The sequence below is a fragment of the Centroberyx gerrardi genome, chromosome 7 (assembly GCF_048128805.1).
Source record: "Centroberyx gerrardi isolate f3 chromosome 7, fCenGer3.hap1.cur.20231027, whole genome shotgun sequence".
Classification (NCBI taxonomy): Eukaryota; Metazoa; Chordata; class Actinopteri; order Beryciformes; family Berycidae; genus Centroberyx; species Centroberyx gerrardi.
In genome coordinates, this window is record NC_136003.1 from 21,115,361 (window position 1) to 21,140,059 (window position 24,699).

Here is a 24,699-nt window from a genome sequence, read left to right on the forward strand (position 1 = left end):
ACTACAGGGCTGGTAGAAGTTGTTGAACAATTTGTTAAAAATCTTCCAGTGGGACGGTCCTGGTGGCTCAGCTGGCCAAGGCGCCTACCATTTAACCGCAACATCTTAGGTTTTGAATCTGGCCTGGGACCTTTGTCGCATGTCACCCCCCAGTCTCTCTCCAAATTTCTCTACTGTGACTGTCTAATAAAGGCAGAAATGCCAACAAAATCCTCTGATCCTTAAAACATCCTCCGAACAAGAGATACAGAAATGATCCCATTGTTGGATGCTCAGCTTTCACGGGTCATTCCCATGATTATTCATATTTCTGAGAGTTTGCTTGTGTGAGAGTGCATGCAGGCATTCAATCCAAGCAATCACATATGTGCCCGTGCTTGAATGATGGGTAAGGGAAAACAGTGGGTAGAGTTTCAGAAAAAGAAAGAGGCTCTGGCTCTGGCTCCTCTTCATTACTGCCTGTGCAACAGCAGCTCTCCTAATTATGGTCCAAATCCTCGAGAGCCATTGGCAGACCAAACGTACTTATAATAATCAATCATCGCGCTTCCCAGTGAAGCATGTGTCAAAGCATTCATTAGTGCATGATAGCGCATTTAAGATTTCTCTGTTGTACCGCAGTGTATGAATTACTTAAGATGCCTAGAAATTAGCAGAGCAGAATGAGGTAAAGATATTAGTTAGAAATTATGGCTCAATAGCTTTGAATCAATGCACAAAGACTTTAACAATTCAACCAGGCTCTGCACAGGTGCTGATCGGGAGAAATATTTATTGAAAGTAGTTTTAACTTTGCCTGTAATTCTCCGTAGATGACACTGAAGCTGAGGACACCTTCTCTGCTGCATCATGGCTTCTCCCTCCTCTGCACCTTCCATCCTCCACCACGAGTCAGAGATCAACTCCTCTGAATACCCAAATCCCCTGTTGCTAAATAGCAGCACCTCGCTACCCATCAGATCTTCAGGCTTAGGAATGTCCTGCTTCACCATGACCTTTGGCGCCATCTCCAACATCACTGCTCTGGGCATCCTGGCCAAATCCCGCGTCCGATTTCGCCGCCAAGCCAAAGCGCCGTTTCTGCTGTTGGCAGGGGCATTGCTATTGGCTGATCTCGGAGGTCACGTGATCCCCGGTGCCTTTGCCATGTATGTGCACATGGATCATAGTCAGAGGTACAAAGTGGCAATGCATGCCATAGAGCCTGCCAAGACTTTCTGCCAGATCTTTGGGGCAAGCATGGTGTTCTTTGGCTTGTGCCCTTTGCTGCTGGGCTGTGCCATGGCAGTGGAGCGCTGTGTGGGCATCACCCAGCCGCTGCTCCACGCCGCCACCATCACAGTGACTCTCGTCCGCCGAGTTGTGCTGCTTCTGTCCTCTCTCGCCCTCCTGCTAGCAGCGCTGCCTCTATTCGCTGTCGGCACTTACGCTCCCCAGTTTCCCGGCACCTGGTGTTTCTTGCCCCTCCACGGCCCGCGATCTACAGCGGACACCAACCTGGCCCTGGCCTTCTCATGTCTGGGCCTCACAGCGCTCACACTCTCCCTGCTCTGTAACATCATAAGTGGCCTGGCATTGCTGCAGGCCAGGGTGAGCTCCCACAATGTTAAGCCAAAGTCAGCGGCTCGGTGTCACCGTCATGCATCGTCCTCATCCTCATCCTCTTCCTCCTCTTTCTGCTCACTGGATGTGGAGATGATGGCACAGTTGGCTGTGATCACTGTGGTTTCCTGTGTGTGCTGGAGTCTCTTTCTTGTGAGTACTGTCACTTAACACCAGCTGTTTAAAGGTTTTTTCCACCCTTAGTAGCCACTTGATGTATATTTACAGTCCCTAATAGTTTCTGAATATTGTAAATGATACAGTACTACATTCATAAGTGATTATGTGTCTCTCTTATATTAACAGATCCACATTCTTGTGTCAGTGATGCAGTTTTACCAAAGCTCCAGTGCCTCAGTCCCTCAACCAGAGGGGTTAACTCTACTGGGTTTACGTATGGCCTCCTGGAATCAGATCCTGGACCCCTGGGTTTACATCTTACTAAGGAGAGCAGTGCTGTACAGAGTTTGCTGTGCCCTCCACACAGAGGGATCCACTACGGCAGCAGGCAGCTCCTGTGCAGACTCACGCAGGCAGATCCCCAGTCTGCATTGACACTCTTGAGCATTTGTCTTATGGATTACAAAAGATTAATATTTCCCTCTTACTTGTGTATAAGACTATAACACCTTTCTTAATTATTTCCAACAAGGGTAAGTGAGGGTCATGCTGTGCCAGCCAAAAGTCTGTAAGACTGCAGTATGAACAGAGCATAAAAAGGGGTTTAACCCATCTCACAACATTTATTTTGTAGTATCTACCGGTGTCCTGTAGCCTACTATCGATTCGACACAACGGGCACCTGAAAATTCTGGTGGTTGAAATAAACTGAAGCAATTGGACGGGGTGAATATTGTCCAATCAGATTTGAGAAAGGCATGACGAGCGTCCAGTTCATCAAATGGCTGAGCTCGCTGAGGAGACTCACACCCAATGTGGGCGGTGCTCCGGTTGCAATGACACCATTCAATATGGAGTACAGAAAATAGCCTGATTCACTCTACATTTTCCAATTCTCATTCAGATTTCGAACAAATCTTCCAGTCGTTCAGAAATTATCACCGCTCTCCCTTGAACGCCGGGCTCCGGGACTCGCTCACGTATGTTTGACACGTTCTCAAATGTCGTTTGGATGTGAAGCGTTTACTACTATAACAACCGCGTTGACAAGCAGTGAGCTATGAAACTATTGTAACACTTCGAAACTGATAGTTTACTGTTAAAACGCTACATTGTTTCCATCCAACGCTCTCGACATCCGGAGGTGGATTTGAATACAGCGACTACACTTTCCGTTTAATTAACTACAACTTTTGCAGACAGGGTTAGTGGGTGAAAGGTGACATCGCTCCAGTTCGCTGCTGATTGGTAGGTAAGTTGTTGTCTACATTGCATGCATTTAGATTTTGCGCAGTAGCGATGCTGTGCATACATACACTAACCAAGCACTTTATTAGGAACACCTTACTAATACTGAGTAGGTATCAGCTTTCAGCTCAATGTCAACCGGCTACTAAGTGCCATCCGCCTCAAGGTTCGCTGTGTTGCATTCTGAGATGCTTTTCTGCTCACCACAGTTGTAAAGAGGTTATCTGAGTTAGCCTTTCTAACCAGTCTGGCCATTCTCCTCTGACCTCTCTCATCAACAAGGCGTTTCCGTCCGCAGAACTGCAGCTCACTGGATGTTTTTTTGTTTTTCGTACCGTTCTGTGTAAACTCTAGAGACTGTTGTGCGTGAAAATCCCAAGAGATCAGCAGTTTCAGAAACACTCAAACCAGCCCGTCTGGCACCAACAACCATGCCACGGTCAAAGTCACTGAGATCACATTTTTTCCCCATTCTGCTGCTTGATGTGAACATTAACTGAAGCTGCTGACCTGTATCTGCATGATCTTAGGCATTGCACTGCTGCCACGTGATTGGCTGAATGGATAATTGCATGAATAAGCAGGTGTACAGGTGTTCCTAATAAAGTGCTCGGTGAGTGTAATTTGACCTGTTGTGACATCCATTCGTGTATGTTGCCCGGATGTGAGCTGGTAGACTCTGTTCCACATTGCCTGCATGTTGATATGTGTTTATTGACAACTTTAGCGGTTTTCCGGGTGTTTGATATCATTCTTTTAGATATTACATAAGCTAAGTTACTTGTCTATACAGTATACCATTCAACCTCCTGAGTTAAACCCATGTTTGTCTCAACTTATGTCCATCCCGTCCCAAAAACCCATCTTTCCCCATTTCCTCCATGACAAGAATGCACAATGTGGCGAGTGTCTCAGCCTCTCTGGGTTCCCTGGGTCTGCTCCGTCTCTTCGGGGTCTCCTGGCCCTGGAGTCTGGCAGCAGGCCTTGGGGTCTACCTGGGCACAAGCAGCTGGAAATACTTCTACATCGCAGCGCGCACTGCGAAGAGAGACCTCAAGTAAGTTAAATGTGACCAAATAAAGTTCTGATCATATTTATGGCTCTACAGCTTTACTGACCTAACCTCTCCCTGTTTTTCCTCTTGTAACCCTCTCTAGTGGCCTGTATGTGCTCTTGAGAGTGAAGCTGGCTTTGTGGCGTTACATGCGTCGTGGGAGCAACATTCCTTCCATCTTTGCCCAGACAGTAAAACTCCACCCAGACAAACCGGCTCTGATCTATGAGGCCACAGGGGAAACATGGACCTTCACCCAGCTGGACCAGCTGTCTAACTCTGTGGCCCAGTGGGCGCGGGGTCAGGGGTGGGTCTCCGGGGACGTGGTGGCCCTCTTCATGGAGAGCAGGCCGTTACAGGTGGCCCTTTGGCTGGGGTTCGCCAAGGTGGGGGTGGAAGCTGCACTCATTAACTTCAACCTCCGCCGTGATTCCCTCCTACATTGTATTGGAGTGTCAGCATCGCGGGGCATTGTGTTTGGAGCTGAGCTTGCTGATGGTAAGACTATGACAAACGTGGTGGGACAGGCTGCTTGGGGAGTTAATATCATGCCTATTATTCAGTAGTTGATTTTATAAAATGCAGATGATGATCATTGTAAGCAAAAGCAATCATGTTGTTAGAGGATCATTTTTCATTTTGAAAAAAAAAATTAACTGTGATCCTGTTCTGATCAACTGCTATATTCGCTACTTAAGTGTTGCTATGTGACAAACAGAATATACATACATACACAGATGCTTAACTCAGGACATTTATAACTTGATATCTATTTCACAATTCATATTCATTTATCTAGCAGTCATTACGACTGCTAAACATTCTGCCTAGGCTCTTCCATTTGGTTGGTTAGTGACATTTTTGTATTTCATTAACATTCTGTCTGTGACATCACTCTCTCTGGTCAACATTGTGTCCTGTGATGTCACACTGTTGGCATTCTGTCTGTCTGTGTAACGTTTCATTGTTTGTGACGTGTTCAGCACTATGACATCACGCTGTTGGAGATCAACATTCAGCCTGTTTGTGACATCATATCTCTGAGGTCAACATTCCATCTGTGCCCTCTCTCTGTCTCTAGAGTTAGTTATTATGCTCATTATGCTTGCTTGTGACATCAATCAACATTCTGTTTGTTTCTCTATGACATTACACTTTTCTCTTCGTGGTTTCTGTGAGGTCACACTTGCTTGTCTGTGACTTCACTGTATGAATGTTTTCATTTGTTTTGTAGGCAATATTGCTTCATAAAGTCAATGACATCATAATCGGTGTCTCGCTTTTTACAAAAAGGTTAATTAAACAAAATCTGTTTATGTTTGTTTTTTACGTATTTATTCCACCATCACTAATAGTTGTGTTTATATGTTATGCAAACTGTAGCACTTGAACTGGCTTGACTGATGTCTTCTCTCCCTTACTGTCTCTCTCTCCTTTTACTGGTTGTCAGCCATGTTGGAGGTGAGTTCCTCCCTGGGCCAGTCCATGGTACGGTTCTGTACAGGGGAGCTCAGTGCAGAACATCTGGCCTGTCTGGCTGCCCAACCTTTGGACCCCATCTTAGCCTCTGCATCTACACTCCCCCCTCCCCCCTGCCTTCTCCCCAAAGGCTTCAATGGTGAGTGCCCCATCTCCCACTGAGCTGAACTCTGACTCTCTTCAGGACTTCATCTGTAAACATGTTAAGGGGGAGTCCGCTTTTAAACAACTCTTACACAACTGTGTCCTTATACTATGTTTGACTGATCACCCTTTTTGCTTGTTCCATTGGATTGCTGTTTTTTAAATTCCCAAAGTGTAGAAAATGAATCTGTATGCACCACAGATAGATTCATTTCTCTCACTCACTTGTCTAGTTTATGAACTGAGTTTCACTCGTAATTATCTTACTCGTGCCTGGCGAAGTGATTAGTTGGCTGTGCAGAACTTATGAGAGTTATGAGTCATTTTGTATTCAGGACAGTTCTTGACATTTTTCTGTGCACAGCAAGAGCCGTCTAGGGTAGATATGACTGACTGGTTGAGGTGTGTGCTGTCTGAATCACAAATGGCCAGTTACCGTTTAGTTCTCCTGAACAGTAGTAAGTCTACGGTAGGTGTATGAAGGCATAGCTCAGCACGCCACAAAAAGTGTGTGCATCCCGTTTAAAATAACAAAATGTTCACCAGGAAAACAAAAGCTACATTTTCTGTTATGACTTTCTTTCACAAATCAGGAGATATGAGATGTTATTGCTAGCACTATTGAATGCATGCATGACTTCAGCAGTGATGGATGTCTTCAAAATCTGTTGATAGACAAGGGTAACGTATGGACTGTGGTAGAGTTCAGGTTCTTATGAGGATTGTAAAATACTGTGAAGACACAAGTATGTATCTTACCATTTCAGCTTGCAGTTTTAATGCCGTACTGTATTCTCTTCTACAGACCGCCTATTTTATATTTACACATCTGGCACCACAGGACTGCCCAAGGCTGCCATTGTGGTACAAAGTCGGTACGTTTTCTTGAACTACCACTAGGATCACTCTGTAGAGTTGTTACAGTTGCTGCACAGCTCATTTTAGATAGATTTAGATTTGGGTTTGTTCCATTTTTTTTATTTTGTTTCCCCAACAGTTACTACCGGATTGCTGCTTTTGGGTATTACGCCTTCCGCATGCGTCCTGATGACATCATCTATGACTGCCTGCCTCTCTATCACTCAGCAGGTATGTAAAGATATCCTTGAGCTCTTGATGAATGCTAATCTTTCTTGCTAGGCCTGTATATCCTAAGTATGAGCTCTCTCCTCCTTGTCAGGTAATATCATGGGAGTTGGCCAGTGTCTGATCCATGGCCTCACTGTGGTAGTGAAGAAGAAATTCTCTGCCAGCCGCTTCTGGGAAGACTGCATCAAGTACAACTGCACTGTAAGGGCTTAAATATCTGCAGAATATTGAGAGGTGATGTAGTTTGTCAAATTAATTAGTATGAACTGTACATTTTGAACTAGTAGTGGCATAATAACAAGACTGTTTTCTCCCTGTAGGTGGTGCAGTACATCGGGGAAATCTGCCGCTACCTCCTGTCCCAGCCGGTGCGGCCATCAGAGAAGGGTCACCGGGTTCGGCTGGCAGTGGGGAACGGGTTGCGCCCCAGCGTGTGGGAAGCCTTCACGGAGCGTTTTAGGGTGGCGCAGGTCGGCGAGTTCTACGGAGCGACTGAGTGTAACTGTAGCATTGCCAACATGGACGGCAAGGTCAGCAAACACAATGGCCAATGTTACTTGTGTCTCCACTGATGCAAAATGAATTGGATCGAAGTGTAGCTAATTTTCTGTCTCGCCAGGTGGGAGCCTGTGGATTCAACAGCCGCATTCTCCCCAATGTGTACCCGATCCGTCTGGTGAAGGTTGACGAGGAAACCATGGAGCTGGTTCGGGACAGCAAGGGTCTTTGTGTGCCTTGTCGTCCAGGTAACTCCTACACAGATATTGTTGTTTCTGATCATTAACCTTGTCTATGTCGCTCTTTTGGTCTCCTGAAACCACTCCATTAACCTCCTCTGTTTCTCGCAGGGGAGCCGGGGCTTCTGGTGGGTCGGATCAACCAACAGGACCCATTACGGCGCTTCGATGGCTACGCAAGCCAGGATGCTACAAGGAAGAAGATAGCCCACAATGTCTTCAAGAAAAATGACTCTGCATATTTATCAGGTTACCGGTCAAGTTTTGTCACAATAAATATTGCATTACATGATAACTCACAACACCGGTCGCAATAGTTCTTATCAAAACTATGCAAATGTAAACACACAGGCGTATAGGCGTTTAAAGCTGTTGTTTTTATATACTTAAAGAAGCGGCTTTATATAGTGCAAAAAGCTTGAAAATTGAGACATGACAAATATAGACAGTGTTAAAATAGCCAGGCTGCCTTTGTCAGTGTTCATTATGGGTAATTAGTTATGAATGTCTAGTCACCTCTTTGACTATACTTAACTCAAAGTCAAACTGAAGTTCATCACCACAGTTGGGTTTTTTTTTTTCCTCCACTTCTTAGCCATCATAAACCTTCAGCCGGTCTCTCTGCCAGTCAGAAAGGCAAAAACTTTTATGTTAGATGATCTATTACAAACTTAATGAGCTTTGATTCCTTGACAGCGTTTTATTTTTCCTTCAGCCTTTTGATCCAAGGTTGAAAATCAATCTCCTTTTCGTGTGTCGACCTCAGGTGACGTGCTGGTGATGGACGATCTGGGCTACATGTACTTCAGGGACCGCAGTGGGGACACATTCCGCTGGAGAGGGGAAAACGTTTCCACCACCGAGGTGGAGGGCACACTCAGCAGTCTCCTGGGTCAGACGGATGTGGCCGTCTATGGGGTGGCAGTGCCAGGTGACAGATAACTTAAGCACTGTGTCTACTTTTAGGAGCACGTTCGGACCACAGTTGCCTTTTCCCTTTGGAGCTTTTTGCTTTGCACTTGTTTCTGTCCTACTTGCCAAGCATTAATCTGAATGTCTCATCATACCCAGGTGTGGAAGGGAAAGCAGGCATGGCGGCCATCGCAGACACGACGGGGACTTTTGACTGCAACGTTTTCTTGCAGGAGGTTCAACGAGTCCTTCCTCCATATGCCAGACCTGTGTTTCTACGAATCTCCCCACATGTAGACACCACGGGTAAATTGGCACAGGGCTAATATCCCTAATATCCCTCCTAAGTTCATAAAAAAAATGTCAACCATCACCAATGATTTCACGTCAAGAAATCACAATCTATTCTATATTCTGTGTCTCCATTTCCCTTCAGGTACATTTAAAATCCAGAAGACCAGGCTGCAGAGGGAGGGATTTGACCCACGGCACGCAACTGACCAGATCTACTTTTTAAACTCCAGAGCTGGGCGTTACGAGGCAGTAGATGAGGAGCTATATAGTGCTATAGTGGAGGGAAGAATGTCTCTATGAGATGGAAGAGCTAGTGGGGCAGTCAGGGTGCCTCAGCTGGACAGATGCTGCAGAAAGAGAGCATACATTTGTATGCTGGTGTCGGCATCAGTCTGAGTCTTTCTGCACCTCCTCCCTGGATTTTAACCATTCAGGGACCCTAGATGAAAGGGCTACTTAAATAGGCAGCCGCAGCACTGTTGCAGGTAATGTTTTAACACTGTATGAATAACACACCAGGACATAGTGTGAGGGCATTTATTCCCTTGTACTTTAAACATGTCCTTCTCATAGTTTAGCCAAATGAACACCTCAAAAGCCTTTGAGCTTCACCGACATGAAGTGAGCATCCTGCGGATCCCACTTGAAATAGGATACATGTTACAATATGAAGATTTGTCTGCTGGTTACGACAGCATGGAGGGGTATCAAGGAAAGCTCTGTGTTACAGGGTATGCTCCCTTAATGAAATATTCTGAAAGAATAATCACGTCTGTGTGGGTTCAAGCAATACTTGAGCGTGAAGTTATGGAGTTACTGCTGTGTGTCAGGATGAGGCTGTAAAGAGTGGAATGCAACATGCAGTACATGTGGCCGCTAGATAGGACACTAACCTTAGAGGTTTTTAATGCAATGTTACATATTGATGGAAAAACTAAACCCACTTACTTATCATGTTTGAAGTAATGAACAGATTGCACTGGCACTGGTTTGCAAATACACACTCATTGTTCCTGTATGTGCCTTATATGAATTTTTACATCTGTGTTCCAAAATATTTGTGTTTAATGCTTTTCCTGGAAAAGAGCTCAAAAGAAAGTGGAAATCACAGTAATAAATCTTTAGATTCAAGTCTTACAAAGCTCAGTCACACACACAGCGATCGCCATCCTATGTAACTGATGTCTTATTAGTACATTAATGTAGGTATAAATAATTGTGAACCTAAGCATAATTTCAGATCTCCCGGCATACATTTGTTTGGTTGTAACCCAAATTAAATATTTTAAAACATGTTTGTGTTTGATTAATGTCATTCATAATAAAACTTTAGAGATCTTGCGCTCATTTTTCTTACTTTATTAGCTATCTAGTACTGTGGCTTGCCCTTTGTACGGACACAATCATCTCTCAGGGGAAACAGAAATGACCTATTCTTCACAAGCTTAATTAAATAGCAGCCCTTGATTTCTTCCATTAGATAATAGCTTTCTTCTGTATTGTGATGCAAACGCTGCTTGTCTGCATGGTGAATTAGGACTCCACTGATAAGGATATCCTTGTGGGGAGGATTTTCAGTGGATGCTCTTTGCAGGCAGTGCAGAAGTATGGAAAGGCTCTGGGTGTGATGATATCTGTGAAGGTGTAGAGGGGCGTTCTCTCTCCAGGGTCGAAGAAGGTCACCTTGCCTCGGTCCATGTCCAGCACCACTCTGACCACTTGTGGCTCCTTGGTCATGGTCAGCGGGGCCCACGGCGCGGTGCAGGCCTTATGCTCTCCGTTGCGAAACCTTATAGTCCAGAACCCCTCTGCCGGCGTCAGAACGTGCTTGCCCTTCCTGTTGATGGACTCGCTGGCTACACCCACCACCCAGTAGGTGTTGTCCTTCACCTCCACATCCCAACTGTGGCGCCCAGAGCGAAAGCCCTCAGAGGCCAGCATCTCGGCACTGATGTCGAAGCGTTCTGGATTGTCTGGCAGCTTGAAGATTTGAGTGCAGCTCTGCACAACTGTCAGATCCTCTGACAGGATGAAGCAGCTAGCTGCTGTGTTGGGATCCAGAACCACAGGAGCTTGGGGAGCAAAAGAGGCACAAGTGAATGAGCGTAAGGGAAAGAGCTGACCAATATGAGATGACCAATATTGCTGCTAAAAGAACTCACTGTATTTAATTATACTCTTCATCTTCTCCCACACTTGATATCTCAGAGAGCCCAAGTGCTTCGCCACATCAATCAGAGCACCGGAAATCATTTGTGGTTCCAAGGGACTTCGCCAGGTTCTGAAATGATACAGTGGAATTAGTTCTCTGAATTGTGTGAATTGTTTCATTAAAGCTATCTTAAAAAATAGGCCTGCTTGGGCCTTAGATGTGACTATAACGCACATACCTCTTTATTGTGTCCTTGTAGTTCTGAAAACCAAATGGGAGAGAACAACTTTCACCATGTGATGTGCATATGTATGTATAATGACTTTGGTTTAATTCGATTTGTATTTCCAAGCATCAGTCTTATTTACCTTTAGAAAAGGGATGTCTTGAGATCTCATCTCCTGCTCCGCTATTCTGATGGTGTTGGTGAGAGATGTGACTTCATTGCTCATCTCCTCAATCTTCTGGTTGATTGTCTGATTCTTCTGATCCTCCTCAGCCTTTAAAGCAGAAAGTCTGGCAGCCTCTTCTTCTTTCAGGAAGTTGTGAAGGGCTTCAAACCCCTCTTTGATCTGTCTCTCAGTATGCTCAGCTTGGGTCTGGAAAGAGACATGATTGAAAGGTAATCACTCCCCCCTCTCTCTCTAGTATGTTTAAAGTAGCATTTGGTGCTGATGGAACTGACAGTACCTTGACATGCTCTGCCGTTTGCTCGCAGACCATTTTCGCCTTCTTGTACAGCTGCAACTTCTCTTTCAAAGGCAGCAGTGCGCTCTTCAGTTCCTCCTAGAAGGTCAATGACAAGGCATCAACACTTAAACACAGGGTCAATCTGGCAGGCAGTCAAGCTGTCAGCACAATGTGGGCCTTTCAGCTGCCACACACTCTTCCACGGCAGCATTCCCCTACAAATGCAAAGCTGCACAATACAGCATTGAATTAAAGAGACAAATCTATAGAACTGGATAAATGCCCTGGCAACATTAGCAGAGCTGGATTCATGCAGCTGTGAGAATCCAGAGAGGGACACAAGGTGGCGGCCAATAAATTCATTTCACATTAGCCTCGATGCGCTCACGGCTTTCCCCGTCTTAAGAAGAAGTCAAGGAGGGCAGGTGGAGAGAGCAGAATGAATAGTGTCACACATTGGAGAAACCTTATGGGAGTCTAGTTTCAAACTCCTCAGGGGCCCAAGCACTGGCTGACCAAAAATATAAATCTATTATTAGAATGTTAATGAACTCTGCCAAACACCTTCACAGATAGCCATGTGTTAGAGTATATCAGGTTCAGAGAAGCACAAAGCTGCAATAAAAAACACAATAAGCAGTGCATTTTCTTAAAAGTTGATAAGTTGTAAATTAAACAAAATAATGTCTGGGTACAATGCTTGTGGAATGATGAATATACTAATATATATATACTAAGTAATCGTAATCTTTAGCATGCCACTCTATTTTAATTCCAAGGGCTGGCCAGTATTATTGTAGACCCCAGGTAGTATCACCATTTTTTTTTTTTTTTTTTTTTTCATTTTGAAAATCTGGTCTAAAAAGTCATACATCTAACACAAAAGACCAACTGCAACAATGCAAGATACACTTAAGTTTTCAATAGATATTTTTTTTCCAGTTGCAAATATCAGCAAGAAAGAGAGGGAAAAGCTTGAATTCCAATGGTAACCAAAGATTTCCAGAGCAGCTGATGTCAGAGGTTGACTCTTGATGAATCATATCAAGGGATACATTTCAAAGAATCGAAATGCTCTACCAAAGTGAAAAATCACTTAGAGGTGACTTCGACCATGTGTCTTTTTCTTGCCTACCTTACAGTCGTGAGCCCCTTCCCCAATGGGGTAGAGCCTGTGCCCGATGTGTGCAGCTGCTTTCTCACACACAGCACAGATAGGCTCCAAGTCTTGCAGACAGAAGAGGTTGAGTTTTTCTCCATGCTGCGCACAAGCCTCTGGGTCATTCTTGCTCCTGTCCTCCTTGAAGGATTCGCAGGCCTTCTCCAGCACACTGCTCACCACTATGTGCTCCATGGATGAACGGCGCCAGCACAGAGGACAACAGCGTGAATCCCCACTGCCTTGTGTGTCCCAACTGTCCTTAAGACAGGCTTTACAGAACCGGTGTTTGCAAGTGAGCACCACCGGCTGATTGAGAATATTTCCACAAATCGGACAAGAAAGGTTGTCTTCAGCACGTCTGGTGGCCATTCTTCTCTAGAGGGCTTTAAGGACAAGGCAGGATCAGATATGGTTACAACGCCCCTCCCACGCTTCAGGGAGGCTGCCTCATCTAAAGCTCAGTAATGCTTGGAAATAAGTGTCAATAACTCAGCTCCCACAGGAATATCCCGTGTTGTGCTGTGTTATGCTGAGCATGCACATTGCACATATTCAAATAAATACCGCCCTCAGAATAAAACGCATCAAGATATTGTATCTGACTAGACATGAGCCAGCAGTAGCTTGAATAACACAAGGATGATCGCAGAGAAGAGGGTGATGGTGAGATATTTGCACTCAAGATGACCCTCTGATACCAGTTATGCTATGGTCGCCTCTAAGTTATACGAGAAGTGTGTTGAAGCAACATGTCGCAGTGGAATTAGAGGGTTTATTAAAGACTTTCAGGTGAAACAATATCCAAAATAACTCAGTGAGGATATAAATAGAGTCCATTTGGGTTGAGGTTGGGTGAGTAAGGAAATACTCTGCTGACCATTGGAAGATTTTTTTTCATTTGACACTCTATTCAAAATCCCATATAGTCAAACCCATAGTAGTATAAAAACAGTATACACAGATCTCATATTATTCTAGGTTTCCAGTGGTTCTTGACTAACACTGAGATTTCTTTTTTCTCATTTGAGGTTAGCCAGTCTGCACAGTCTGTAGACTTTACTTATTAATTAACAGCTACCTCAAAGCAAGATGTGTGCTCAGTATCAACACATTAATTTGTTAACTTTAAGAGCAATTAACAGTTAGCTAATCTTGTTTGTACTGTAATCCAATATTTTGTAGTGGGAGTAAGTTCACAAGGATCAACGCTGCACCAAAAATAGAGCAAGAGAGAGAGAGGGGGTCGGGAAAGAAAAAGCTCTAGGAATACAACTCAAACATGAGCTAACTGTGCAGGCCAGTATTGCCTCAGCTGTAGAGTAAACTCTATATACAGGGAGGTTTGTTTTTGTGCCCTCGCCTCTCACACATTCTATGTTAAGGTTCAAAGTCTATTACAAATCAGGCAGGACAGTCTTTAGAGCCTATCTGCTCCCAGAACTACTTTCAGCTGTTGAGGACTCATCCACAACAACAGTAGATCAGAATCAGGCTTTAATGGCCAAGTATGCAACACATACAAGGAATTTGACTTTGGTTAAAAGCCCCAGCTTCCGTTCCTTAACATTCATACTGTGCATACATAACACTCACACCTACTCCACACATATATACTTTCATACCATGCTAAGACATATACTTACTTTCTTATATAGGCCTATACACATACAACGGCAATATATACACATACAGTATAATGACATTAGAGTCATTCATCTGGCATCAGTGCAGGATGTGGGATTATATAAACAGAGTGCAAATGTATGCAGTAGTGCAAAAATAGGTATTATTTATAGTTATAAACAAATCAAGTGTCCAGATTTATTTGTTCATGACTTCATGTGATGGCGTGTGGAAAGAAACTGTTACGGTGTCTAGTTGTTTTGGCCTTCAGTGACCTGAGGCGCCTGCCAGAGGGAAGGAGTTCGAATATGTGATATCCAGGGTGCGAGGGGTCGGCAGTGATTTCCCCTGCTCTCTTCCTGGCTCTGGAGATGAGCAGGTCATGGAGGGTGGGCAGGTCAGCTCCTATGATCCTATCCTATGACAGACTCTATGATTGCTGAGTGGCAGGTTGAACTTTTTTAGCTGGTGAAGTGCATCCTCTGTTGGGCCTTTTTTTTTTTACAATGGAGTCAATGTTGGCTGCCCATTTTCAGGTCCTGGTTAGATAGTGGTTCCCATCACTGTTTTGTCCAGTATGGGAAGAGGGGGCATTGGTGGGGGGATCCTCATGAAGGCCACCGTCATCTCCATTGTTTCGAACGTGTTGCGCTACAAGTTGTTGTGGCTACACCATCGGACCAGCTGTCCAACTTCCCATCTGTAAGCAGTCTCGTCACCATCTTGGATGAGACCAATGACTGCTGTATCGTCTGCGAACTTCAGGAGTAGATAGTAGATGTGAAAATGTCCATCATTCTCTCTGAGAGCTATGGATTAATGTGTGTATCTGGAGCAGGCCTGACTATGGTTACACACTCAGTGATCTGGTCAGAGGTTTTTCCCTATAGATGTTAATATGGAAGCTGGAAGAATTTAGAGATGTTCAATTCAATAGTACTGCAATTCAAAGTTGATACATCCAAATGCATGTCTACCTTCCCCCCCAAAACCCCTTAAATGATCATTATAAGGGATAACTGTATGTCAAGATGATATACTGAATCAAATAATGTCCTTCAGCTACAGACAGACACACTTAGTTGATCATGTCTGTTTCACTGAGATGATAGGTGAGTCCAATAACAATCATTTGGCCATGACTACAATCTATGTAGTTTAGAGAGTTACATTTGTGTCCTTGCATCACTTTCTGTTTGTTGTTATTTTCTACCACACCTCCTCCTCTCCACCTTGAGCGCTCCCTGACCAAATAAGTGATGGCCTCGTCGACATGCCGAGCAAAGATTTGATTTGTGTCCATGCCATTGTTGGCTCCAGACCAGAGCTACTGATAGTAACAGCCGGCTAAGACGAGTCAACAAGCCCCTCATGGACACTAAATCCTGCACACACTTTATGCTGTCAATTTAGCAGTTGCTCTGCATGCAGTCTCTGGGCAGATATAAACCTCCTTTTGATTACATGTTTCTTGGTTTCTGTATAACTTAAACATTAAAATATCTGACTTTAATGTTTTATATTACACTTATATGATATTCCACACTCCATAATAATAATTTTCCATGATGTAGTTTGAACTTTTTACAGTTGTTCTATTTGACCTAGTTGAATTAGACTATTAACAGCAGTTTTAATTTGACAAAAGTTTTTTTACAGTATTTCGGTTTTAAAATAACTTTCATTGTGAAGTAGTAGCAGTTTTTTGTAATAAAAATTACATCTAAATGATTGAGATTAAAAAGAATGGGGAAGGACAAATGGATTGCTTTGCTCTGTGTGTGTTTGTATGTGTACACACAACTACATATGTGTGTGCATGGGAGAGTGTATGTGCATGTATGCACACACACCCTCTATGCACACGCACAATGAGGAGATGGTAACAGCCATATTACAACATAGCCTAAGGAGCCCTTGAGGGAGAGCAGGCAGTCTCTGTGAAAGTGAAAGTTTTCCGCAGAATATCTTTACACATTTTCCATTTCAAAATGCTGGTTTTTCCAGATCTCATTTTCAGTGTTCAACGTTATGTATGCTCATAGTGGCTGGGCAACATGTCAATTACGCCTTAACACTGCAGCTGAAGATCATTCTTCACAACAAAAAATAAAAAGATAGAAAATGGCAGTTGGTCTACAACAACATAAAATCTGTCCTCATCTGTATCTGGATAGAGCAAGTTTTTTCCATACTTTAAGTGTAATTCCTAAACTTTAATCCCCACACTAAGCTTACCTTACAATCTTCGAATGCCTCCTTTATCAAATACACTCTGTGATTCTTATGCAGGCCTGACTTGCGGCACAGAGAGCACACGGGCTCCAAATCCACTACGCAGAACAGAGACAGTTTCTCTCCGTGGTCTTCACATGTTTTCTGTGGAGGTCCATGGTTCTCTTCAAAGCAGAGAGGACACTCTCTAGTACCATGTTGTACCCAGAACGCCTCTAAACAAGAGCTGCAGAAGCTGCAGCCACAGTAGATGCAGCTGAGCACCAGTGGAACCAGGAAGATTTCCCCACACACCGCGCAGGAGGACTCGTCCACACCCTTACATGAGTTGTCCTCCACATCGTCCTCCATCTGTGAAAGCTAATGCAAGACTGAAGGGTCTCTGCCAGGCAGCAAGATCTATGTCCCCTATGTGTGTACACTATGTACCATGGGTGTGCAACCACTTATAGTCATGGGGTCGGGGTCGGGGGGGTCTGTAAGGCACAACTCAGCCCAGCTCCTCTGGTTGCACCATAAATCAACATACACTTTAAAAGTACACTGACACAGGTTTTAAGTTCAAAGCATGCAAATGAAAAATTGGAGAGGGCACAGAAATGTTCAGAAAGTCATAATTTCTCCTCAGTGGAGTATGGTGGAAAGAATGAGTATTTTGTTGAGCTACAATAATGTTGGGCAAGTAGTTCTGCAGCACTCAATTCACTGATATAAAGGCTTGTCATATTATCAAATTATTCATATGTTGAAGATTGAGTTAAAATTCAGTTTCTTACTGTATAACCTTAAATACAAAATACACACAGTTTTAAACACTTTTACTATTGTAAATGGCATTTGGTAGAATCCCTAAAATGTTGTCCAAAACTCAGTGAGCTGAAAAAGTATTTGACATTTTGGCTCTGCACTCTTATCTCTCTGGATTTCAAATGATGAAGACTTTGAGATTAAAGGACAATTACTTTTCATTTACGGGTATTTTCTTCATTATCAGTACAATTAAAGATCTACAAAAAAAGACTACACAAAGATTATATTCGCAATTTTTTCTATTCATTAAAAATATCATATAACGTCATATTCCTGATAACAAAACATTACCAGCACTGTAGACGATGTTACTGTTCATTCACTACAATAAGGCGAACTGTCTGTACTTCAACCTCATGGTCATTGTATAAATCTAAAGGCAAAGTTAATAGAGTGCATTAACACAATGTGAAAAACTATCAGTGACTTAATAGACTACATTTGGAGCTCAGTGTATAATTAGCCTAATCAGAGTGATTAATCAAGAGCAAAACCTTGACTAGACCATTTTAAAAGGCTGTAGGCAATGTAGTGTGTAACGTAATGAGACAGGGAAACACTTGTCATTGGTTGCTACCCCCCCCCCCCCCCACACACACACACACACACACACACACACACACACACACACACTTTTCTCCGACATTTCTATTAGCACATTTTGTTTGTTATATGAACACTGGAACAATAGGTTTTTAATCACATGGTCCACTTTATTGATTTTTACACAGGAATGACAAAAGTGCTAGTCTTTCTTCAAAATGCAAGACAAACAGATATAGTATTAAAAGAAGAAAGGGGGAATACATATCAGTTGAGAAATGACCTAAGAAATAAGAAATGTAATCAAAAGCTGGAGGTGGATGAGGTGGAGTTTCCGACCAACAAGGCTTTAAATAAAAACAGCAAAGAAGAATGGCAAGAGGTGTAACAACATACCCAGAATTTATGCCAAGAGTTCAGCCATCTACGCGTTCCAGAGTTGACAATCTCAGTTAAGCTACGTAAATACTCCACATATTTCTTTTGTAGCTGAAACGAGATTAAGACAACCCTGAATGTAAACTCTCTTCTTATCGAGTACACCATTACAAAATAGTTCACATGGAAATTAAATGGCAGCAGTAGTGTGTGCTATATATAACATTGAGAGGCATGTGTTTGACTTGAAGCGTTGTGAAGATTTAATTTAGCGGAAAACATCCCAGGTAGTGACGGGGCATAATGGAAATTTAGGATGTGGCCGTATTGTCACCACCAACAATCATGTTGTATGAACTTTTATGTGTATCCTCCAAATCCTCACAGAAAGTGGTAGCTGTACTCATTTGTCTGTATATAGTCTACAGTGTGTTAAAGTATCTGTTTTACAGTTCCTTTCAAAGTATTATTTGTATCTCTCCATCACATAACACTCCTTAATATCGGTCAGTAAATTCATAAAAGATATCACTTGTTTCTTGACTATGTATAACCAGTGCTTCTCTTCTTCCAGTGATAACCAGTTTTCAACATACTAATTTAATACTTTTTGGCTTCAATAGCATCTTGACAATCTTTTCTTTCTCACAATTTATTTCTTATACATATACTGTATATATATATAATTTCTCTCTTTCTCATCATTAACCACCCTTCTTTCATGCTCCTCCCCCTGTCCTCAAGGGTCAGAGGTCACGATGTCAGGCACAATGACATCACATCAGCTTCCTGTCAGGGTGGTCGGTGGCGCGTCCGGAGCGCTGGTGTCGGACTTCCAGGTGCTTGCTCTGGACGCGGTCGAAGTGCTGGAGCAGCTCGCTGTAGTCCATTTGGGCGTGAGAGGCACGTTTGGAGGCGGCTTGCTGTTTGGACTCCATGTACTTGGATTCATCCACAGTCCTCATGAGTTCCGGGTTGGGGACGCAGCGCAGGCGGTGGGAGAGCAGCTGGAAGGCCTGGCTCTGTGGCAGCAGCATCAGCAGGCCGTACAGCGCCTTGATCAGGTAGGGGTTGTTCTCCACGTCTAGGAGCTGCAGACGCAGGTAGGTGAAGATGGGGCTCTCTATGAGCTGCACCAGCTTATCTACCTCCATCAGGAAGTCTACAGTCACTTCCAGATCTCCAAACTTCTGGATGAGATCATAGGCGTGTCTGTAGTTCTGGGTGAGGAAGCAGAGCGATACGGTGGCCACGGGGTTGTGGCACCAGGAACGATACAGGCAGCAAAACAAAGCGCAGCTCTCCTGTGTGCGCAGGTCTTTGAGCTGGTTGCGCAGCTGGAAGAGCTCAGCAGAGGTGAGCAGAATGGTGTTGAGCGTCTGGACCATGGTGGAGGCAAACTTCAGATCCTCCTCCTTCAGCAAGATGTCAGCCATGGAGTGGAAGATGTTCTCCGCATGAAGCAACAGACACAACTGCCGGATGATGAAAGCCCCTCTATTCTCCAGAAGCTTCCTCTCCAGACTGAAGCGTTTCAGCAGGTTGATCATGAACTTGTAGAAGTAGGAGTTCATGCTGGGAGTGGAGGGGGACGACTCGGCTGCCTTGGAGCCCGCGCTGGGCTGCTGCCCCGGCTTGGCCCCCTCCGGGACCTTGAGCACCAGCTTGTTGTCGGTGTTGTCGCAGGAGCCTGCGAGGTCTGTTTGGCCAGCGGGGGACGACGCTATCTCAGCCAGCACTTCCAGATCCTTCAGTATTACCTCGTCAGACTCGTCGGACAGCGTCTTCAGCAGCATGGGAAACAGGCTGTCGGTGTGGCGGAACATCTTGCGTGGCGTCTTGATGTAGAGGTGGTAGAGCCATTTGAGCACAGCGATGCGGGTCATCATGCCAGTGGAGGAGTCATGGAGGTGGCGGTCCAGCACCTGAACGATGCCGTCCAGGTCCAGAGTTACCTGGGGCCTGTCAGCAGTCGCTGGGGTAAAGAAGCTGATATTGCTGAAACCAACAGATTCTTGTGACGCGTTCAGCATGTCGTTGCCGTCTGCCTCCGTCTTTGGCAGGCCGTCTTCCCTGGACGGTGATCCTGTGCCGCCTCCTTTCTCCTCCTCCTCCTCATCGTCCTCGGGGGTGACCAGCTTCATCAGACTGTGGTTACAGGCACTGGCTGCTTCTTTGGTGCTCTTTTTTCGGTCATCGTAGGAGAGGCAAGGCAGCACTGCGGTGAGGATGCCAGAGGAGTAGGGGAGCACCACCCTGCCTGCGAGCTGGATGAACTCTCTCATCCAGGTCATAGCTGTCAGCTGGATCAGGTCATTAGTGAGTTTGGTCTCATCTGCGACCTGGCAGTGGATGACCAGGATGTTGGCCATCTCAGCAAACTTCACGCTGGAGGGCGTCTTCTTGATCTCCTTCAGAAACTCTCCCAGCACCACCTCGCACGTCCTGCGGATCTCTTTGCTGTTGTCTCCCAGGATCTGGAAGAGTCCGTCCAGGATCTCAGGGAGGTAGTCCAGCAGGTTGATGTCTGGCACCGACTCCAGAACCAGGATCCAGGAAATGATGAACTGCCGAGCGTACTGATTGTTGGAGTAGATTCTCTCTCTCAGCAGGGGGACAAACGCCACCAGGTCAAACTTGTTACTTTCAGTCACTATATCCTTCAGCAGTCTGTCCAGGAGCTCAGATCCACTTTTCACATTAGGGTCTGGATCTGCCGCAAGCTTGCTGAGACCGTCAAAGAGCAGGTTGAAGTGGGGCAGCACAGCTCCCCGGGCCACCTTGACTATGTTGTACAGGGCCTCGCAGGCGTAGTAGCGCAGCCGGCTGTCAGAGTCATTGAAGCACGTGAGCACAGGCTCGATCAGCTCCTTCAGATACAGACCCGAGTCCTTCCCGAGGGCAATGGAGCAAGCTGCCAGTCCGATGAGACCTCCCTTGCGGCTGTGGGGGTGCTGGGACAGCGCAAACTCCGAAGCCAGGATCTGGATAACATGCCTAATCTGAGTGGAGTTGTTCTGGGCCACAAACTCCCGCACCAGTTTCTCAATTTCTAGGGCAGCGACTTTCCTCTTCTCGTACAGTTTATCATTTAGCGCCCTAACGATGTTGGGTGTCAAAGGCGAGAAGTCCTTCTCCGTGTTCATCTTCGAAGTTGTGGTCGAACCGGAGTCCGTCTATTGAAATCTACGTCGATACGGCGGAGAAGACGCTGCAACATTTACCGTTTATTAGAAGAAGATCTCGGTTTCATGAGCGAAAGCAGAAATGCTTTTATAATACAACGCAGCTGACCGGTTACGTCCGCCGGAAGGTACGTCACGGTTGTTACATTTATTTGGGTCCCCCTCTGCTCGAAGAAAAATTAGCCGCACTACATAATTGGCTACCTAAAATCCTTGTTTATGGTTTAAAAAAAAAACGCGAATTAGCTTTCTTTAGCTAGTGAAGTGAGTCGCAGTTGCAGCAGCGATGTCAAACAGCCTCTCTTTCCACACACAGCTCTCCTGCATCATGGAGACGATGGTTAGGTCTGCACTGACTCAAGTGTGCAGGCTGGTGGATGAAGACTCGGCTGGGCTCCGGGCGGAATTATCCCGGCTCCTGGTTGCTAATGCAGCCCTGACAGAAAAACTGAACAGTTTGCAGTGCGAGTTGACGGTCGTGAGAAGCGACGGCCCCAAGCTGTCTAAAAGTTCTCGTACAGTAGGTGTACAAACTACTGGAGGGTCCAGAGACAGGGATGGACACGGTATCTACTTAGTTTTGTTACACGGTAACATTAGTTCATAACAGTAGCAGTCAACTTGGCTTCTGTTTTTAATGGTATGATCTAACAGTCAGCTCATCTGACTTTTCCTCAGTAACTGGGCCTCCGACCATTGAAGGAATCTTTGGAAAGGATTGGTGTATGGATTTGTGGAACGACAGCAACCCATATAGTCTGGAAACAGTCAGATACTCAACACAGAGCTCAGATAAGGTGAGGGGGAACCTGACCTAGACTTGGGTATTAAATATTTGATATCATTATGGACCTCAGAACTAATGAAGTGTGTTTACATGCACCAGCATTCCGGATAACAGCTCACATCCTGGTTTAAGTATGAGGACAAGCTGTTTGAAGACCACAAAAAACAACAGTACAATAACAAGAATACATGTCTCAGTATCCAAAATCACTTTTGCTTTATCCAAATTCTCATATTTGGAAAGAACACATCTGGGGTGTTGCACACAGGGCATGATTTTACAATCACAATCACACCTATGGAAAAGTATTAATATTCTCAATATTACAATGGAAGCTGTGTTAATGCACACCATGAAAAGCAACAGTACATGGGGAAAGGGAGTGTATACATGGCCCGGTATCCTGACTAACACCGGTATGTCCCAGGCAACTAATTTGGATTTCACATTATCAAGAGAACATCCATGTTGCTGTAAATGAGCCAACTCATATATTATAAATTGTATGACGTATTTTGTATCACCTAAAAAGCTAATAAAAAGACTGAACAGACATTTCAAACATTGAATACTGGAGAATCCTAAATAATGCGATATTGGTATGCATGAAAACATACTCATTGCTGTCAGTGTTTGATAAGAGTTTTACATTCTGTTTTCTCTAATTTGCAGTCAGTGGTGCCGCTCTCTGATCAAATCGCTGTAACCGAAATCAAAGAAGAAGATTATGAGGAGGAACTTGCGAGCACCTGCCGACAGGAAACACTAAACACAGAAGGTAAAGAGAACGAAGAGGCATTGACATGAGGTAGTGCTGTACTCCCACCAGCTTCAGATGCTATCTCAGTGTTTGTTTCCTGTATCTTTTTGCAATAGAACATGAAGAATGCCTGGCTCAGGAAGCAGAAGAGCTGTCCATTGAGTTCTCAGCTGACGACAGCAGGCTGTCATTTGACCAGGAGGAAGAACAGGTTTTGTCTGCAGGTGGCCTCGGAGAACCTTCCATGCAGCTGATATCCAGCAACGATGCAGAGGAGGTGTACAGTACACACATCATTCCAATCGATGAGGAGGAGGAGGATGAGGAGGAGGAGGAGGATGAGGATGAGGATGAGGATGATGATGGTGTACAATTCATTCAAGAAAGTCAAAAGGAACCATCGATGACCGCTGCAGATGAACCCAGCCAAAACGAACAGCAAACACTACCAGCAGACTCTGAAAACAACACTGCTCCTGACAGAGACACATGTGACAGCTTTAATATATTTCATTTACAAACCACCAGCGGCACAAAGAAAGACAAATTCACTTGTGAAATATGTAGCAGGACGTTCTTCCACAAGGGCACGCTAACACACCACATGAAAACACACAAATCAAACTTCTGCCAAATTTGTAAGCAGCATCTCCCTCACAAGAGCAAATTCAAAACGCACACCTGCGTGCCTCCGGTTGCCTCTCAGAGAATCAGAAACTCGTGCGAGTTGTGCGGGAAGACCTTTACAAATCCATCTGCTCTGAGGATACACTACCTTGTCCACACCGGAGAGAAACCCCACAGGTGCACATTATGCGGGAAAAGGTTCACCCAGAAAGGCAATCTGAAATGTCACCTCCGCATCCACACTGGCGAGAGACCGTTCCACTGTGGTAAATGTGGAAAGACCTTTACGCAAAAGGTGAACCTCAATCACCATTTAATGGCTCACAGAAACAGGGAGGTGGAGGGGGAAACGCCCAGAGATAGAAAACAAATTAAACATTGATGTCTGCAATGTGTTACCTGCTTGTGGTACAAGATCAATAACAATGTTCATCTGAATGCATCATGTATGTCTTCACATGTTAGCATACAGGCAGTGATCATATCATTTGTATTGACTTGTAATCCTTAGTTTGGTGCTGACAAAGTTTCTGTTTCAGGAGTTCTGCCATTGTGTGGTGCGAACTGTTCTTTTCTTTTCAAATTGTTTATTGGTATTTTCCAGTAAGGCAGTGTTTTAGCTCTTGAGTGTTTCAGTTAATGACAGTAGTTCTACTTTTTCTTCTGTCTTCACAATAAAACACTGATACCGACACTGTGGACCTGAAGATTGTTAAGTTTTGGAATTTCTTGGATAATGCACTTTCCACTTTCTAGAAAGTGGGTTTTTCTCCTTATCTAAATTCCAGCTGTTCTGAACTTAAAGAATTCATTGAATACGTCCTGCTTAACTGGACATCAATTTTATCAGTGTAGTATTTTCATATGTGAATGGAATCATCTGCGTTTCAACAACCCAAGTCTGAGAGGGCTTTATAAAGATGGTATGTACGGACTTGGGTGAGATGAAAAAATAATTTAACAGGGATAACTCAATTGGATCAGTGTGTTCTGTTCAGGTGATGGACATTGTCACAGGTAGGATAGGTACATAGGTACAGATTGTACAGATTGTACTCAGTACAGCTC

At 44.5% G+C, this 24,699-nt stretch overlaps 5 protein-coding genes across 5 annotated transcripts; 3 read left to right on the forward strand and 2 right to left on the reverse strand.

Moving 5' to 3' along the window:
• Positions 1-849: 849 nt before the first annotated feature.
• Positions 850-2,157, forward strand: ptger1c (prostaglandin E receptor 1c (subtype EP1)). Its single transcript, XM_071916911.2, has 2 exons — positions 850-1,755; positions 1,909-2,157. The coding sequence occupies exons 1-2, from the start codon at positions 850-852 to the stop codon at positions 2,155-2,157; spliced, it is 1,155 nt and encodes a 384-aa protein (XP_071773012.2).
• A 1,703-nt stretch (positions 2,158-3,860) lies between these two features.
• Positions 3,861-9,985, forward strand: slc27a1a (solute carrier family 27 member 1a). Its single transcript, XM_078284572.1, has 12 exons — positions 3,861-4,027; positions 4,128-4,522; positions 5,475-5,642; positions 6,453-6,522; positions 6,645-6,736; positions 6,828-6,937; positions 7,057-7,266; positions 7,356-7,482; positions 7,585-7,722; positions 8,240-8,404; positions 8,545-8,691; positions 8,822-9,985. Exons 1-12 carry the CDS (start codon positions 3,861-3,863, stop codon positions 8,977-8,979), a joined length of 1,947 nt encoding a protein of 648 aa, XP_078140698.1. The 3' UTR covers positions 8,980-9,985.
• Positions 9,986-10,190: 205 nt separating this feature from the next.
• Positions 10,191-13,052, reverse strand: trim35-13 (tripartite motif containing 35-13). The gene is made up of 6 exons (XM_078284881.1): positions 12,657-13,052; positions 11,522-11,617; positions 11,200-11,430; positions 11,070-11,092; positions 10,842-10,960; positions 10,191-10,751 (listed from the first exon to the last, which is right to left on the reverse strand). Exons 1-6 carry the CDS (start codon positions 13,050-13,052, stop codon positions 10,213-10,215), a joined length of 1,404 nt encoding a protein of 467 aa, XP_078141007.1. The 3' UTR covers positions 10,191-10,212.
• Positions 13,053-18,057: 5,005 nt separating this feature from the next.
• On the reverse strand, positions 18,058-21,544 carry vac14 (vac14 homolog (S. cerevisiae)). The gene has a single exon (XM_071916876.2). It carries the CDS (start codon positions 21,416-21,418, stop codon positions 19,049-19,051), a length of 2,370 nt encoding a protein of 789 aa, XP_071772977.1. The 5' UTR covers positions 21,419-21,544; the 3' UTR covers positions 18,058-19,048.
• Positions 21,545-21,640: 96 nt separating this feature from the next.
• Positions 21,641-24,633, forward strand: LOC139925511 (uncharacterized). The gene is made up of 6 exons (XM_071916913.2): positions 21,641-22,023; positions 22,136-22,254; positions 22,917-23,022; positions 23,121-23,371; positions 23,711-23,808; positions 24,630-24,633. Exons 1-6 carry the CDS (start codon positions 21,744-21,746, stop codon positions 24,631-24,633), a joined length of 858 nt encoding a protein of 285 aa, XP_071773014.2. The 5' UTR covers positions 21,641-21,743.
• The last annotated feature ends 66 nt before the right edge of the window (positions 24,634-24,699 follow it).

What these genes read in the sequence shown, in the direction of transcription:
- ptger1c (XM_071916911.2), top strand. Translation starts at nt 850, where the DNA reads ATGGCTTCTCCCTCCTCTGCACCTTCCATCCTCCACCACGAGTCAGAG. An exon ending in TGTGCTGGAGTCTCTTTCTT is followed by an intron (nt 1,756 to 1,908) that starts GTGAGTACTGTC and finishes TTATATTAACAG; the next exon opens with ATCCACATTCTTGTGTCAGT.
- slc27a1a (XM_078284572.1), top strand. Translation starts at nt 3,861, where the DNA reads ATGCACAATGTGGCGAGTGTCTCAGCCTCTCTGGGTTCCCTGGGTCTG. An exon ending in CTATGGGGTGGCAGTGCCAG is followed by an intron (nt 8,405 to 8,544) that starts GTGACAGATAAC and finishes CATCATACCCAG; the next exon opens with GTGTGGAAGGGAAAGCAGGC. An exon ending in CCCACATGTAGACACCACGG is followed by an intron (nt 8,692 to 8,821) that starts GTAAATTGGCAC and finishes ATTTCCCTTCAG; the next exon opens with GTACATTTAAAATCCAGAAG.
- trim35-13 (XM_078284881.1), bottom strand. Translation starts at nt 13,052, where the DNA reads ATGGCCACCAGACGTGCTGAAGACAACCTTTCTTGTCCGATTTGTGGA. An exon ending in TACAAGGACACAATAAAGAG is followed by an intron (nt 10,961 to 11,069) that starts GTATGTGCGTTA and finishes GTATCATTTCAG; the next exon opens with AACCTGGCGAAGTCCCTTGG. An exon ending in GAAGAGTATAATTAAATACA is followed by an intron (nt 10,752 to 10,841) that starts GTGAGTTCTTTT and finishes TTGCTCCCCAAG; the next exon opens with CTCCTGTGGTTCTGGATCCC.
- vac14 (XM_071916876.2), bottom strand. Translation starts at nt 21,418, where the DNA reads ATGAACACGGAGAAGGACTTCTCGCCTTTGACACCCAACATCGTTAGG.
- LOC139925511 (XM_071916913.2), top strand. Translation starts at nt 21,744, where the DNA reads ATGTCAAACAGCCTCTCTTTCCACACACAGCTCTCCTGCATCATGGAG. An exon ending in CAGAGACAGGGATGGACACG is followed by an intron (nt 22,024 to 22,135) that starts GTATCTACTTAG and finishes ACTTTTCCTCAG; the next exon opens with TAACTGGGCCTCCGACCATT. An exon ending in AGGATGAGGATGATGATGGT is followed by an intron (nt 23,372 to 23,710) that starts GTACAATTCATT and finishes GTTGCCTCTCAG; the next exon opens with AGAATCAGAAACTCGTGCGA.